The sequence below is a fragment of the Hippopotamus amphibius genome, chromosome 15 (genome assembly GCF_030028045.1).
Source record: "Hippopotamus amphibius kiboko isolate mHipAmp2 chromosome 15, mHipAmp2.hap2, whole genome shotgun sequence".
In the NCBI taxonomy this organism is placed as follows: Eukaryota; Metazoa; Chordata; class Mammalia; order Artiodactyla; family Hippopotamidae; genus Hippopotamus; species Hippopotamus amphibius.
The window spans coordinates 15,165,929-15,181,456 of record NC_080200.1 but is presented as its reverse complement, the minus strand read 5'-3'; the positions used below and the strand labels follow the sequence as shown (position 1 = coordinate 15,181,456).

Here is a 15,528-nt window from a genome sequence, read left to right as displayed (position 1 = left end):
GAGGGAGCCACCCCGGGGCACGCCGGGAAATGTAGTTTACTCGTCACCCCCCCCCCCCCGGAGATGAGCCAATGGAAGACTCTTAATGGGAGTAGAGGGGCGGGAGACGCAAGTGCGTCTCGCAGGGCATCTTGGGAATTGTAGTTTGATTCGCTCCTGAGAGCCAATGGGATTCGGGGAAACATGGTAAGGCTGTGGTCGAGGCTAGGAATGGCAGTGAGTTGGAGAGGGTGGACCAAGCAGGAGGCAGATCCAATAAACGAGAAGGTTTTCCTGACGTCATCGACACGCGCCGGAAGCACCGCTCACACGGGTGCTCACACCGGGCTGCCTGCGAGGATGGCTGGCTTCGCGGAGCTCGGGCTGTCATCGTGGCTCGTGGAACAATGTCGGCAGCTGGGTTTGAAGCAGCCCACACCCGTGCAGCTTGGCTGCATCCCCGCCATCCTGGAGGGTGAGTGTGGCTAGGACTCTTCTCTCCAGGAGGCGTCCCCGCTCCTGTCACCTCCCTTAGCCTTCTCACAGCTTTTGCCCACGCCGGTCCCTTGAGGCGAAGGGCAGCTTTGGGTCTCACGGGCGATCCTGGGTTCCGGAGGCAGACTAGACAGTGTTGGCATTTAGGCTGTACGACTGACTCGCCGTGTGTCCGCGCACAAGTTATGTACTCTCTGAAACGTTAATAGCCTCAGAGCACTGAGAGGGTTTGATGAATAACTAATAGATAGTACTGGGAAAATTCGGTAGAGCTTGCATTGCTGTCTTCATTTTACAGATGGAAACTGAGGTTGTCAAGATTACTGGTAAATCAAATTACTTGTCCCTAAACTGCTCTTCTCTCCACTCCTCTGATCCAACCCAGTTTTGCCATTAAAGACATGCCTTCAGGAACCCTAGGATGTGACAAGTTGAGGCATTAAATAAACAAGGATGAAGGAGTCAGTAGGGAGCATAGGATGCAGGTTGGAGGAGGGCATTCTGGGTTTCCCAAGCTCCGATCCCCAGGAAGGAGTCATAATGAGGTCGTGGTTAGTAGCAGATATCTCAGGTCAGAGGGATGTGCGTTCCAGTCCAGCCTGTTACCCACTGGCTGTGTGTCCAGGTCAAATCTTTGAGACTTTGTTTCCTCTTCTATTAAATGGGGATGGTAATGGCCTCGCCCTCCTAAAATGTGTCAGTTGCTCTAAATGGAAAGTTGTCAGAATGCCTGGAATGGAAAGGGCACAGGCAGTACTGAGCATACAGTAATTGCTCATTAAATGTTAGCTGCTGTAAACTGTGCCCGATAGAACACCTGTCTACACCTGTGACACTGCTTTACCCTCTGCCCAGGTCGGGACTGCCTGGGTTGTGCCAAAACCGGCAGTGGCAAGACAGCAGCGTTTGTCCTGCCCATCTTGCAGAAGCTGTCTGAGGATCCCTATGGCATCTTCTGCCTCGTCCTGACACCCACCAGGTGAGCCCCCCAAAGGCCTCTTGGGTGAGTTAACCAGCTGTGTTCTCTTGAGCAAGTGCCTTTACCTCTCTGAGCGCACTTTCTCTGTGTGCAAAATGGGGACAGAAATTATGTCCACTTCTTAGAGGTGCTGAAGAATTAACAAGATGGTGTGTGAAAAGTGCTGAGCACAGGCCTGGACTCGGGGCAAGCAGGAAGGCCAGGAAGTAGGGACACGGGCAGAGGAAAGGCCTGAGTGGAGCTGGAGCCGGGGCTAGGGGAAGAGAGGAGGGGACTTGGACATTGACCAGCCCTGGGAAAGGAGGGACTGACACTTGGGTCTCAGGCTTTAATGACTGTGGTGTTGAGGCCATTGCTGAGGACGTGGGAAGAGGAAAGGCCAGTTTGGATAAAAGTGGCAGGGAACGAGCCATGGGCTATTCGGGGACCCAGCCTAGTGAGACAAGATGGGCCACAAGGGGCCTCCAACACTGAGTATCAGAACTTTTGTCCAAAGGGGACTGAGAGCCTTGGAGGGTATGTGAACAGGAGAGGTCCAGGCAGGAAGCCCTAGGGTGGAGATGAGAATGAGAGGCAAGCACAAAACTCCCACCTGACCCAGCCTGGCCCCTTCATGCCCACAGGGAGCTGGCCTACCAGATCGCAGAGCAGTTCCGGGTCCTGGGGAAGCCTCTGGGCTTGAAAGACTGCATCATCGTCGGCGGCATGGGTATGGGGGGCCCAGCGAGGCTCTGGGCATGGGACCGCCCACAGCCTCAGACCATCCACCCAGCCCCACCTCTCACCCTCCACCCACAGACATGGTGGCCCAGGCCCTGGAGCTCTCCCGGAAACCACACGTGGTCATCGCCACACCGGGGCGCCTGGCCGACCACCTCCGCAGCTCCAACACATTCAGCATAAAGAAGATCCGCTTCCTGGTAAGGCAGCCTGGGGCCCTGATTCATCCAGTTGGGAAATGTGTGTCCCACAGGCCGTCTAGTACCACTTTAGGAATGGTGACAAGGACAGCTCCAGGACCAACAGAAGGGGGCCTGTACTAGCCAAGATAGTTGCAGGCAGGGCCTCTCTGAGGAGGTGACATTGGAGCTGAGATGGGTGAGGGAGCAGGCCTCCAAGACCTAGAGGGAGAGCGCTCCAGGGCCCACGTCTAAGACCAGGAAGGAGGCACATGGGGAAGGTGGGTAGGGCCCAGGCATGTGCTCAGCCCTCGGACAGGGCCCTCACCCCAGATCCCTGCCCCCTGCCGCCGGTGCTACAGGTGATGGATGAGGCGGACCGGCTGTTGGAGCAGGGCTGCACTGATTTCACCGTGGACCTGGAGGCCATCCTGGCGGCTGTGCCGGCCCGCAGGCAGACGCTGCTCTTCAGCGCCACGCTGACCGACACGCTGAGGGAGCTGCAAGGCCTAGCTACCAACCAGCCCTTCTTCTGGGAGGCTCAGGCCCCGTGAGTCCACAGCCACGTTCCTGGGGGAGCAGGGCAGGCGGGGGGGCCGGGGGCGTGTGTGTGTCACACCCAACAGTGGTTATTGCCCATGCGTGGGGCGGGGTATTGGCCTCATTCAACAGAAGGGGGAACAGGCCCGCCCGTTCCCCAGGGTGCGTACAGTAGAACAGCTGGACCAGCGCTACCTGCTAGTGCCTGAGAAGGTCAAGGATGCCTACCTGGTCCACCTGATCCAGAACTTCCAGGACGAGCACGAGGACTGGTCCATCATCATCTTCACCAACACATGCAAGTGAGCGCGGGCAGGCCTGCCTCTCCCATCCCTGGGCACCCCTCCCAGAGCCCTTCACAGAGGCCCAAGAGGTGGCCCGAGGTTGGAGGTATGAGGCACACAGTCTGTCTTGGCCCTCTGGGGCCTCTGCTCAGACCAGCGGTTTCAGAGGATTCACCCACGGGGGCTCAGGGAGGTCAAGCAGTTTGCTAAGGTCACCCCTCCTAAAGGCAGAGCCAAGATTTGGCGTTCCTCAGACCTGACCTTAACCGGAAGGGCTGAGGGCCTCAGGCTCTCCCCAGGAAACCCCTGCAGCAGCTGAAAGGCCCTCGAGCAGCCTATTCGCTGTGGTTTCAGGGTGTCACTGAGGCCCCGCACTTCAGCACCAACACCCAGGCTGTCCTCTCCGCAGGCCCAAGGATTTCACAAGCCTTTCACGCATTTGGGGAGAGGGTCAAGGAGCTGTAGGCTAGTCTAGCCTGAGCCAGTGAAGAAGGGCAGTCCACAGCACGCGGAGGAGACCTCCCAACTGACTGCTGCTCCCCAAGAATTTGTTGGCTACCAGAAGAGAAAAGTCTGGGTGTAGGGCCCACTCTTGTTGGCTTAGGCCAGGGGAGGAGTCAGCGGGCAGGACACTGTACCGCTGCCTCTCCTTCCCCAGCTGTGCAGGGCCACCTTGGCTTGGGGGTCTCGGGTGGGAGGGGCAGGAGCGCCTTCCCAGGACCACGGCACTAGATGGGCTGACGGTGCGTCCTTCCTGCCAGGACCTGCCAGATTCTTTGCATGATGCTGCGGAAATTCAACTTCCCCACCGTGGCTCTGCACTCCATGATGAAACAGGTGCGGCCCCACAGATCCCCTCACCTTCCAGCCTTGCCCCGGGGACTCCTCCCAGCCTCAGGGCTTTCGCCCAGGCCCTTTCCTCTGCCTGGAACACTCTTCCTGCCATGTGTCTGCCTCAGCCTGGCCTCTTCAAGGTCATCTCTCTCACTGGACTGTGCGCCCCTTGAGGGCAGAGACTGTCCTGGCCTCTGCCCTGTCTCCCCAGGCCTCACACAGTAAGCACTCAAATGTTGAGATGCTACCTGACCCCACCCCCTACCAATTCTCTCCCCCATCCGGCACAGAAAGAACGCTTTGCTGCCCTGGCCAGGTTCAAGTCCAGCATCTACCGGATCCTGATCGCGACAGATGTGGCCTCCCGGTGAGCAGCTCTAGGCTACTCCCTCCCACGTGACGCCCCCACAAAAGAGCCAGAGGGGGAGGCTCGTTTCAGGCATGGGTCAGGCGGCCCCAGCTTCACTGCTGAGTGACCTTGAGTGAGTCCCAACCTCTGTTTCCCCACGTGGACAGAAGTGCTGACCAACTTCTGCCTCCAGGGGCCTGGACATTCCCACCGTACAGGTCGTCATCAACCACAACACCCCCGGGCTCCCGAAGATCTACATCCACCGAGTCGGCAGGACAGCCCGGGCAGGTGAGCAGACAGGGCAGGGCAGCCTTTGGGCACCTGTCCCTCCTGCCTGCCCACACCATGAGGAGCCAGGGTCACGAGCTGGTGGGACACGGGAGGGCTACAGGCCACAGGCGAGAGATGGTAGAGGCAGCACTTGCAAGTTGGGGGAATCGTCCTTTCAGAACCATAGGCGGGGGTGCTTTGTCTTCTCCACGTGACCCAGGCAGCACTAACAGCGATGTGCACGGTCCCTTGGGGACACGGCACACACTGCTCCCATCCCCATCACTCCCGGTTGCCTCACCCCAGCCCCCTTCACCCGTCAGGGCTGCCAGTCCATGCCTGGCAGCAAATGGGTGTACTAGTCCTGGTGGGTATTATGCTGCCCTGTGGGATTTGGCGTCCAAGTTCAACCCCTCACTGGGACTCTGACTAGAAGCCAAGGAGGCATCTTTGTGTCTGCTCCCAACCCCACCCAGGAGTGGGCACGGAGGCCAGGAGATTTTCTCACACCTGGAGCAGGCAGAGACCTGGTTTCTGGGGCCGGACTGGGCCTGGCCCTTCTCTCCCGCCCTGTGGCCTCGGGTAGGTCACATCAGCTCTTTGGGCCCCCACTGCCTCATCTAGCAATGGGTAACAAGAATGTGACACCTGTTTGGGGCTGCGCTGAGGGTCATGGGCCTGGTCAGCTGTCAGTGCCGTTCCAGCAGTGGTCACTGTCACAGAAACAGGGAACGGAGAAAGCTGCCTGCAGAGATCCGAGCTGAAATCCGTCTGGGTTTATTGCTGACAGAACTCGGCCTGGGCTCCCTGGCAGCCACATCAAAAAGGGAAATCAGCCACATCACCTGTATAAGGCCTTCCCCTGGAGTCCTGCAGCTCCCATGGGACAGACCTACCTGCTACACAGAGGTCAAGCAGGGGGTTGAGCTTACTTCGTTTCCACCCACTCCCCCACTCACCGAGTTCCTATACTGTTCCCCTTGATTGAGAGGAACCCTGAGCCACCTGCCCCCCATCAGGACCCGCTTTTATTGGCCTCTTGTCCTGGTCTCCGGCACACAGCCTGGGTGTGTCCCCACAGGGCGGCAGGGACAGGCCATCACGCTGGTGACACAGTATGACATCCACCTGGTACATGCCATCGAGGAGCAGATCAGTGAGTGGGGGGCAGGGGAGGGGAGGGGAGGCGGGTGTTCACTTCCCTTCTGATGCAACCCCCAAAGAAGTTTCTTTTGCCCAGTTGTTGAAACAGAAGTTCCATAATGGCCTTCAGCAGCTGAAAGCTGGTGGGAAGGGACTTTGGTTTCTCAGACCAGGGTGTGTGGGTGGTCCCTGTGGAAGAGCCAGAAGCCCCAGGGATGGGGTCTGGGTATGTTTTAAAAAAACCCCCTTGGGTGGTTTAACGAGTAGCCAAGACCGAGAACCTCTGGGGCATCTCCAGTCACTGCACAGACTGTCCTAAGATTTAGAAATGTCTTGACTTTTAAGGATACTGTTTCCAGGAAAAAAAAAAATACCCCTAGTCAAATTCATAGTATTGCTAACAACAAAGAAAAAGAGCAGTCTATACCTTCCTTGGGTCTGAAATCCTAGATCTTGCCCACCTGACTCTTATCTGATGTGACCCTGGATGGCCTTGCATGCCCTACCACACGGGGAACTCACTACATGGTTGAGATCCCTCTCCATGTCATGCCTGCCCTCCCCTGCCCCTCTGCTGTCCCCGCAGAGAAGAAGCTGGAGGAGTTCTCGGTGGAGGAAGCCGAGGTGTTACAGATCCTCACACAGGTCAACGTGGTGCGGAGGGAGTGTGAGATCGTGAGTGTCAGGGAAGCGGCTGGTCCTCGGGGCCCCGGGGTGCTTCCTTCAAGATGGTGACCCCCGTGACGGCTTCTCCCTCTCCCCTCAGAAACTGGAGGCAGCCAACTTTGATGAAAAGAAGGAGATTAACAAACGGAAGCAGATGATCCTGGAGGGGAAGGTGAGGGCTGAGCTGGCGGTGAGGTGGGGGCAGGGCGCAGGCTTCCCCGGGGATGATCAGCTTGGCCACCTTCCGGTCCTCCCCGTGCCAGGACCCCGACCTGGAGGCCAAGCGCAAGGCCGAGCTGGCCAAGATCAAGCAGAAGAACCGGCGCTTCAAGGAGAAAGTGGAGCAGACACTGCAGCGGCAGAAGGCCAGCAGGGCCGGCCGCAGGGGCCGTCCACCCAGGGCCCAGCCTGAGGCCTGCTCGTCCCCAGCACCTGCTCAGGGCCCGGCCTGAGTTCCACACGGCCCCCACCTGCCCAGCCCGGGACTCCTTCATCCAGCTGAAGGTTGGAGGGTCCTCCCCTCCTCCCAGTCTGCCCAGTCCCCCTCAGCGGAGCCCACGGACACCCACGTTGTGCAGCACACAGCCCTCCCCGCTGCAGCCCCTGGTGGCCCCTTTTCAGAACCTCGGGCGAGAGGCAGGCTGCAGAGGAGGAGAGAACGCTGACTGCGAGGTTGGGCCCAAGTCCACGGACAGGGACCCCAGCCCAGGGTCACCATGGGGGTGCCGTGGGGCCCCAGAGGGGAGGTGTGTCACTTGGCAGGAGGTGCTCAATAAATGAATCTTTTGACTTCCCCAGTCTGATTCTTGGGGAGCAGCATTAGAGGGAGGAGGATGTGGCTTCCTGTACTTCTTAAGTCCCCTAGAGCATCATGTTAACCGCCCCCCCCCCAAGTCTCCTTTCCTGTTGCGCCAGGCCCAAAGCTTTGAACTGCAGTGCTGACCATTCCAGCCTCCAGCTGAGTGACCTCGGGTTGGTGAAGCCCCTTATATGGGCCTTAGTTTCCTCATCTGAAACATGGGTATCGCAACTGCCCTACTCTGCAAATGCAGACATGATGTTTTGGTGAGTTCATGCCCAACGAACACAGCCACATGCTAGCACCTTCCCCTCCTGCCCACCTGGTTGCATTTGGGGTTTGTGGCCAGAGTGAAGTGGGGGGAGGAGGCTTAACCAGGGTCCACCTTCGTGCAAACTGGTCCAGACAACATGGGCAGAGCCCGAGGTGATGGGGCGGCAGAGCCCGAGGTGATGGGGCGGCAGAGCCCGAGGTGATGGGGCGGCAGAGCCCGAGGTGATGGCGCGGCAGAGCCCGAGGTGATGGGGCGGCAGAGCCGTGTGGCCTGGACATGACCCTGAGGCTCTCTGAGCCTCACCCTCATCTGAGTGGCTTACCAAACCCTACACCAACTGAGAGCAGACAGGGTCCAGTGACGGCGACTAGGTACCTAGATGCTCACACACCACACACACAGCCACGCTTAGAAATGTAATTTGGGCACCAGCACGTGCCCTGGGGAGTCTAGAAATTCTACACAAGGAAAAGCTCAAAAACAGCCCCTGAGCTGTGAACAGCCAGGGCCAGATGGAGTACTTGTGAACAGGCCCTCCCCGGGCTGAGTCGGGCCCCAGTCCCTGCCAGGGGGAATGGCCCTCTGTGCCGCCTGCGGCCCGGCCCGTGCCCCAGGCGGGAATCGTTCATGTAAAACTAGCTCCCGCAGGCCCCTGCTCCCATGGAGACCCGGAGGTGGGACTCAGGGTGCGCCCTCGGCCAGGCGGGCCAGGCCCTCCCGCAGCTCGCTCAGCTCAAACAGCCTGACGTCCAGCAGCTGCGCGGCCCGGCCCACCTCGGCCCGTGCCCGCTCCCGCTCTACCCGTGCCTCCTCCAGGCTGCGCTCCGTTGCCCGCAACTGGTGCTCCAGCTCCGCGTTTCGGGTCTCCAGTTCCTGCAGGGAGAGGGCATGCCGGGTTGGGGGGACCCCAGCAAGTCTCAGGGGTCCCGCATCTCAATGCTATCCCCACAGCCTCCATTCTGGTCCAAGCCCTCTCTGTCTCCTTGCCTCCTCCCTGCCACCTCTACCCAAGACACTCCCTGGTCCCCTGGCCAATTCGAACACTATTGAACTGACCACATTCCAATTCTGCTGAAAACCCTCTTGTCAACCCCATCATGCTGGGAATGAAATCCACACCCCTCCTCTCCTTACTCATTCCAACACAGCCTTGCTGGCTTCCTTGTGGTTCCTTGAACATACTTTCTCCCCACCTTGGGGCCTTTGCATGTGCTGTGCACTCTGCCCAGAAGACAACAGGGAGCACTCCCCCAACTTCTCTCTCTTTGGGGGAATCAGCTCCTTTAACTTCTCCCCCTGCTGCACTCACAGGACATGCCCCCGCGAACGTCTCTCAGATAAACTCTTCAGTGAGAGCCAGGCCAGCCACACTTGGGGCCAAATGCAAGCTCCTGACCTCAGGCTGGGCATGTGTGAGGATTTGATGGGGTCAAGAATGGAAATTTCACAGAGACTCAAAAAGTGCTTATTGAATGAATGGAAGGAGATGAAACATTGTATTAGCAACCATCTTTTATAAACCACCGTGACTCAGTCCTTCCATGCACCTGGTCATCCAAATCCTTCACAATCTTGGATGTCTTCCTGACTCCACTTATAGGTGAAGACACTGAGGCTCAGGGAGGCACCTAACTGCCCAGAACCCACTAGGAAGGGAAGATGCCAGGCCTGTCCCATATCAGAGGCTGGCTGCCCTGGGTGGTCACCCCACCCCGCCCCACAGCAAGTACACACACCTGCACCTTCTGCTGCATCTCCTCACGTTCGGCGGGGTCTGGAGCCTCACGGGGCCCAGCAGTCTGGCTCTTCAGTGTCTGGATCTCCTAGTGGAGAAGTTCCCAGAATCTGTTCTGAGGGTCCCAGCTCCCCTCTATGGGAGATCAGGGAAGGCAAGACCCAAAGAAACACACACGCGTACAGACATGCTTACACACCTGGTCTTTAGTTTGCACTAGTGCCTCCAGCTGCTCCAGGGACTGGCCGGGTCCCTCCTTCTCGCTGACTGCAGGTGGCTCGGTGGCAGCCTGGGCCTCCAGTTCAGCCACCTGTGCAGACAGGAAGGTCAGCCCTGACGCCCCTCTCTTGACCCCTGGGGAATATGCCTGACCAGGCCACCACCCCGCCTCTGGCAGGTAGGACTTTAGGGTCTGACAACCCTCTGAGGCTGACATTATTCAGACCCATACTACAGAGCGAGAGACTAAGGCTCCGGGAAGTGACCTGCCGAGATCACACAGCCAGCCCGTGAACCCAGGACAGACAGGAGGCAGGGGCTTCACAGTGGCCCGGGCCACTTGGGGTCTCCGGGAGGGAGGGGCTTCCTTACCCGCTGCCGCAGCCTCTCGGCCTCTGCGCGCTGGGCCTCCAGCTGCTGCCTCCACTGGGCGGCGGCGGCGTTGGCCTCCCGCAGGGCGCCCGCCAACTTGTTGTTACTGTCCTGTAGCGCGAAGAACTCGGCCTCCCACTGCACCTCGCCCACCGAGCTGCGGGGACGCTGCAGTCAGCAGAGGGCAGGGCGGGGCCTCACTGGGCAGGGGGCGGGGTGACGGAGGTGCTGGGTTGGGGGCGGGGTTATGGGCGGGGTCGGGATATCTCGGGACTAGGGGCTGGGGACGTCCCGGGGAGGCGGGGTCTTGCCGGGGGTGGGGTCAAAGTAGCCGCTTCGGTGTCGGTTCAGTGACACAGGGTCCGAAGGGCGAGCAGGGTCAGCCCAGGGGATGTGGACAGAACAGAGTGGGTGGGGAGGCCCCCGTGGGTTTAGAATTAGCCGGGGGAGGTGTGGACAGGCCAGGGTGAGCCCCGAGGAATGGATGAGGCAGGAGCGGGGTCGGCTCTGGAAGGGGCATAATCTCCTACCCCGGGCCTTGGGGCCCGTGTCAGATCCCGCAGCTGGAACAAGTCCTTACAGTTTCTGAGGACATCCTCTCCCCTCTTCCCCCACCCTTCGTCCTGCCACGCCCCTGTGCCCCGCCCTACCCCCTCACCCCTCGGACAGCATCTTTTTGAGCCGCTCGCGCTCAGTGGGGCCGGGAGCGTCTGCGCTTTGGCTGCGAAACAGCTTCTCGTCGCCGGGGCCGTTGGCGCTGACGAGGGGGCTCGGGGGCACCTAAGGGCATGGGCAGAAGTGAGGGCACAATAGCGAGTGGCTTCAGTCAAGGGCCAGTTAGAAGGGCACGCTTGGGGTCAAGGCTGATGCTACTTGGGTCGTGACTAAGGGCAGGGGTCCTTCCCAGCCCTGGGATCCGATTGCTCCTCTCCCCTCCCCACCCACCACCCATGGCTCCCCATGGCTCCCCATGGCCCCTGAGCTGGAGTTCTGAGCCCTGCCTCCCACACTGCCTGCTGGGCTCTCCCCCAGGAGCAAACCTGAAGCAGCTGGCCTAAACCCAGGGAGATACTTATAATCTGCAAAGCGGGGAGCAATCTGAAACCTCTGTGCTCTTCCCTCATAGCAATGACCTTCCCTGGGGCCAAATTTCAACATCCATCTAAAATTCCTACAGGAGACCCACCCATCAGGCTAAATTCACCATGAATCCACCTGTTGCCTGGACCACAGCCCTGAGGGCAGGGACCACACTACTTTTTCATCTTAATCCCTGTGCCCAGCTCTGTGCCCGGCACACAGTAGGTGGTCAATAAATGACGCTGAATAAATTAGTGGGGGAAAATGCCCAGAGACAGTTTATTACTCTGTCCCTCTACTTAGCCATTTCAGCTTCCACGTTTCGACTCTGCCGTGTGAGCTGGCTCTCTGGCCTTCCTTGATCTAATGCTTGGACAGGCCTATGACAAGCTCCCACAGCACCCACAGCCCTCTTCCATGGTCTTTGCCATGGATCTAGTTTTACATCACCTGTGAGCATTTGGTCGTGGGCACTGGCCCAGCACCTAGACCTCCCAATATCAGATGAGTTCCTGGCAGGCATAGGATAGGGAGTGCTGACCTGATGGGCAGTGAGGCCCAGGGCTGGACTGGTGAGCTCTCCCCCATCCTGAGACTTCTCCCGTGCCAGCCTCGCTGCTTCCTTCACTTCCTGGAACTTCTCGGCAAACTGAGGAATGAGAGACAGGAACAGACGGTCAACAAACTCCCAGCCCCCTCCCCCAGGGTCCCACCACATCAGCCCCACCCAGCGCCAGCTCTGTCACTTGGGAAGGAACTTTAGAACTGAGTGCATCCCCTCATCTCATGAACAGGAAGAGTGGGAAGAAGGCTTGGAAAAGGAGGCCCATTGAGCAGAGTGGGTATTAGGATGGAGGGTGGGGGTGGGGTGTTCATGCAGGTGAATCACATTGAGCCACCTTGAAAAAGAGACCCCCTTTCCCTCTCAATCAGGCTTATTTCAGCAAGGAGAGCCTCAGGTGGGTGTTAATCTGTCTTTCATGCCTGAGACACTTGTGAATATCCTTTTATGACAAAGAGAAAGCAGGTCTTGGGCTCAGAGCCTCTGAGAGTCACCCATAGCCAGTGAGAAAGTAATCACCCTGCTCTCATTTCTGTTATGTTATAGTTTACATGTACCTCCCATAACAGTTTTCCAGCTAGGGTAGGATACACTTTTCCCCCCTATTTTATTTACTTATTTGGCCATGCCCCACAGCTTGCAGGATCTCAGTTCTCTGACCAGGGATTGAACCTGGGCCGCAGCAGGAAAAGCCCAGAATCCTAACCATTAGGGCACCAAGGAACTCCCCCCGCCCCTTTCTTTTTCCATTTTAAAATAAATTTCCTTACTTGAAAGTAATTTTTTAAAGAAGAATATTTACAGACATACAGCCACTTGATTTGTGCAAAGGGGCCGGTGCAATTCATCAGGGATGGGGGAGGTGGAGATGTTTTTTTCAAAAAATGGCCCAAGAGCAACTGAATACTCATGTGCGAAAAAAATACTCCTACTTTATACCGCCCGCAGAAATTAATTCAAAGATCTAAATTTGAAAGGAAAACTAATGCTTCCAGAAGAAAAGAGAAGAAAAGCATCATGAGCTCAACAGGACTCAGAGAGCATGAACCATAACAGGGAAACAATGGATAAGACGATCCTGAACTGTAGAAACAGCAGAGGGTGGAGGGAGGTATTGTTAGGGGTGCGGGGCCCATCCCAGGCACCCAGAGAGGGGTAGGGTGTGTCCAAAATCAGAGCAGGTGGCCAACAGATGTGAACCAGGGAAGTGGGAAGGGGCTCCTGGCTTGTCCAATTCTGTATGCCCATTCTGCAGCTAGGAAGATGGAGGCCGGGCATCTGTCCAGGGTCCCCCAGTGCACCCAAGAGAAGACCCAGCCCCAGCCCCGTTCCTCCCACCATGTATCCCCGCAGGCCCACCTGAGTCAGATGCTGTTCAGAAGCAAAGCCAAGGCCATAGACAGTGTTGGCGCGACTGTCTGCCCACTGCCCGAACTTCTGGGAGGTTTTGGTAAAGGTCATGTTGGGGGTGACAGTGCTGTTGATGATGGCCTGGGGAAAGTGGGGGGAGGGGGGAAGTTCATGGGTGATGGGACTGATAATAATGAACATGAAACCCCCCCCGCCCCGAAGGTATAGCTTTGTATTAGCATCTCAGAGGTCCTTGGTCTGAGCCATTTCAGGAGGAAGATTGAGACCCAGAAAGACTCAGGGCACCCACTCCCTGGCCCCCAAGGCACACAGCGAGGCAGCAACAGAACCAGGTTTGTCCCTGGGATCCTTGGCACCTGCCACCCCACCCAAGCCCTGCCAGGACCTTGGCACCCCCAAGGCTGATGATTCGGTAGACATTGCGGGTGGCATCGTAAAAGTAGGAGACAGTGAGTGCGTGTTTGCCCGCGGGGATCCAGTTCCGCTTGGTGGCTGGGTCGATCTGGAACACATGCGCCCGTGTGCTGAAGATGGGCTGCTCCCTGTGTGGGGAGAGGGGGCTCAGTGGGGGCCAGGCACGGGGCCCCCAAGGGACTCATGGTCAAGTTGGTAGAAGCAGGGGCTCACCTGGCTGTGGACATTGGTCAAGTTGGTCTGGGTGGGCTCCAAGGGACAGCCAGTGGGTTGGTAGGAACTGCTGGTTTGGCCTCTGAGGGGAGAGGAGGTTTGTGAATGTCCCCCCAGACCAGGCTGAGGGAGGCCAAACGTGTCCAACCCCAGGACCCACTACTAAGTACACCATTCATAGAACTTCAATCCAAAAGTGAGGGAATCACTCAGCAAAAAGACCGCAACTCTCTCCACTGGGAGGAAGCTCTTGCAACACCCTGGGCAGGAGACGGCCTCTGATAGGAGCCAGGTGGCACCTAACATCCCAGCATAAACCTCACATTTTCCTGGTTACTGGACCCTCAGTGAAGTTGTCTCAAACTCTGGGCTGGGCTGAGGAAGCGAAGGCCAACTCCTGTTCAGTACTTTCTGACACATTTGTCCATCACTCCTCAAAGCAGGGCCTCCAGCAAAAAGTGGGGCATTGCCAGGTGCCCACTGGGAGACCAGTCCCTCCCTCCCACCCCCACCCCCGGACCCACAAAGACACACCTTGGAGTCAAAGTCCAAATCCCCAGGGAGCCTCCTGCCCAGTTAAAAAGACAAGATGTGGCTGAACACGTCCACCGTGGTGCCCACCCATCACCACTCAATCCCAATACCACGGAGCTGGGCGGGACCCAGGTCCAGGACGGACCTGGGGGAGGGGGAGGCAAACCGAGGGAAGGGAGGCCCGGACTCAGTAGCCTCCGTGGTCAGAGCGGGGAATGCCCCCCCACTCTGTCCTGGGCAGCTGCTGTCCCGGTCACAGGGTCTGAAACCGGAGCCCCTGGGTGGGGGAGGGGCAGCGACTTTGACCGGGGTTGGGGGTGGGTCCTGGGTCACGCCAGGGTTCCCGGGCTCAGGGGTCCTAGAAACTCAGGCCCCTCCCGCCCGGACGCTCCTGCAGAGACTTGCGGCATTGGGGAAAGTTACTCACCAACTAGTCATGTGCCTCGGACGCTGCCGGCCGCGGGGCTCCCAACCGGGAGCCCAACCCCGCCCGGCGTCCGGGATCCACAATCGAGTGCGGGGGCGAAACCCCACCCCAAGAGCCCCAGTCCAGGGATCGGATATTCACTCAGATCCCCACCCGCGTCAGGACCAGGGTGCCCTATGAGCACCCCACCTTCGGGAAGTGCCGCCCCCGACCCTGGAGCTTCCAAGCTCCCTGAGAGCCGCCGCCTCTCCGGGTCCAGAACTTCGGGGACACGTTATCTATCTCCTGCAACCGCAGGTCCAGGATTTAGGGGATCCTCCTCGCTGTCCCTGACTCCTGAACTTCGGGGACCCCTTCCGCCACCCTTCCATCCCCAGGTCCGCAATTTCGGGGTCCCCTCGCGTCGCCCCTCCAGCCTAGGTCCGGAACTTCGGAGACACCTTCACAGCCTCCTCCAACGACAGGTCCGGAACTTCGGGAACCCCTCGCACTGTCCCCTCCCCGACCCCGACTCCGGAACTTCGGGGTCCCCGCGCCATCTCAAGCCCTGGAACGTCGGGGCTCCCCCACCCGCCCCCAGCCTCCGTATCCGGAACTGCGGGGACCCCCAGCGCCCCCTCCCCGGCCCTGGAACTTCGGGGCCCCCCGCGCCCCCAGCGCTGGCTCGGCTGGCCGGGCTCACCCTGCCGGCTCGGCGCCCCGCAAGTGTCCGCGCGCGAGACGGGTGCGGCCCCGCGGCGCCGACTCCCCGCAGCCGGGCGCCCCGCTCGCTCGCTGGCTCCGGGGCCCGCGCCCTCCGCGCCGCCCTTCGCACCGCCCGCGCCTTTGTCTGCGCCGCCGCCGCCGCCCGCGCCGCCTCCGGTCCCATCGCGGCGGGTCCCGACGCGGCCGCCGCCCGCCCCGCCTCCCCGGGCCGCCGAGGCCGCCCCGCAGCGCCCCCTGCCGGTCCTCCGCGGCGGGGGCGGAGAGGGAGAAGGAGGGGCGGGAACAGGGAGGAAGCCGGGAGGGCTGGGGAAGAAGGGTGAGGAAGCGGACAGGGAATGGGGTAGAGACAGAGACCCAGACCCAGGGACAGAGAGATGGAGGA

The 15,528-nt window shown here is 59.3% G+C and overlaps 2 protein-coding genes across 4 annotated transcripts; one reads left to right on the top strand and one right to left on the bottom strand.

The window, feature by feature from the left end:
- Positions 1 to 290: 290 nt before the first annotated feature.
- On the top strand, positions 291 to 7,258 carry DDX49 (DEAD-box helicase 49). Of its 2 annotated transcripts, XM_057710471.1 has the most exons (13): positions 298 to 454; positions 1,330 to 1,453; positions 2,077 to 2,162; positions 2,252 to 2,373; positions 2,715 to 2,902; positions 3,054 to 3,194; positions 3,938 to 4,013; positions 4,301 to 4,377; positions 4,553 to 4,650; positions 5,714 to 5,788; positions 6,362 to 6,450; positions 6,542 to 6,613; positions 6,705 to 7,258. In XM_057710471.1, the coding sequence occupies exons 1-13, from the start codon at positions 340 to 342 to the stop codon at positions 6,891 to 6,893; spliced, it is 1,452 nt and encodes a 483-aa protein (XP_057566454.1). In that variant the 5' UTR covers positions 298 to 339; the 3' UTR covers positions 6,894 to 7,258. The 2 variants fall into 2 exon arrangements, 1 of the variants encoding a protein (XP_057566454.1); XR_009049290.1 differs by lacking the exon at positions 6,705 to 7,258 and having other exon boundaries at positions 291 to 454; positions 3,835 to 4,013; positions 6,542 to 6,592.
- Positions 7,259 to 7,917: 659 nt separating this feature from the next.
- Positions 7,918 to 15,282, bottom strand: HOMER3 (homer scaffold protein 3). 2 transcript variants are annotated; one of them, XM_057710299.1, is made up of 10 exons: positions 15,124 to 15,282; positions 13,481 to 13,562; positions 13,239 to 13,395; positions 12,842 to 12,973; positions 11,462 to 11,569; positions 10,499 to 10,620; positions 9,841 to 9,997; positions 9,449 to 9,559; positions 9,251 to 9,337; positions 7,918 to 8,387 (listed from the first exon to the last, which is right to left on the bottom strand). In XM_057710299.1, the coding sequence occupies exons 2-10, from the start codon at positions 13,492 to 13,494 to the stop codon at positions 8,196 to 8,198; spliced, it is 1,080 nt and encodes a 359-aa protein (XP_057566282.1). In that variant the 5' UTR covers positions 13,495 to 13,562; positions 15,124 to 15,282; the 3' UTR covers positions 7,918 to 8,195. The 2 variants fall into 2 exon arrangements, with proteins under 2 accessions (XP_057566282.1, XP_057566284.1); XM_057710301.1 differs by lacking the exon at positions 15,124 to 15,282 and adding an exon at positions 14,442 to 14,991.
- Positions 15,283 to 15,528: the final 246 nt, after the last annotated feature.

Coding starts and splice junctions, on each gene's coding strand:
- DDX49 (XM_057710471.1), top strand. CDS start 340: ATGGCTGGCTTCGCGGAGCTCGGGCTGTCATCGTGGCTCGTGGAACAA. Junction 455..1,329: donor CATCCCCGCCATCCTGGAGG/GTGAGTGTGGCT, acceptor CCCTCTGCCCAG/GTCGGGACTGCCTGGGTTGT. Junction 1,454..2,076: donor CTCGTCCTGACACCCACCAG/GTGAGCCCCCCA, acceptor TCATGCCCACAG/GGAGCTGGCCTACCAGATCG.
- HOMER3 (XM_057710299.1), bottom strand. Junction 9,998..10,498: donor AAAAAGATGCTGTCCGAGGG/GTGAGGGGGTAG, acceptor GCGTCCCCGCAG/CTCGGTGGGCGAGGTGCAGT. Junction 9,338..9,448: donor TAGTGCAAACTAAAGACCAG/GTGTGTAAGCAT, acceptor CTTCTCCACTAG/GAGATCCAGACACTGAAGAG.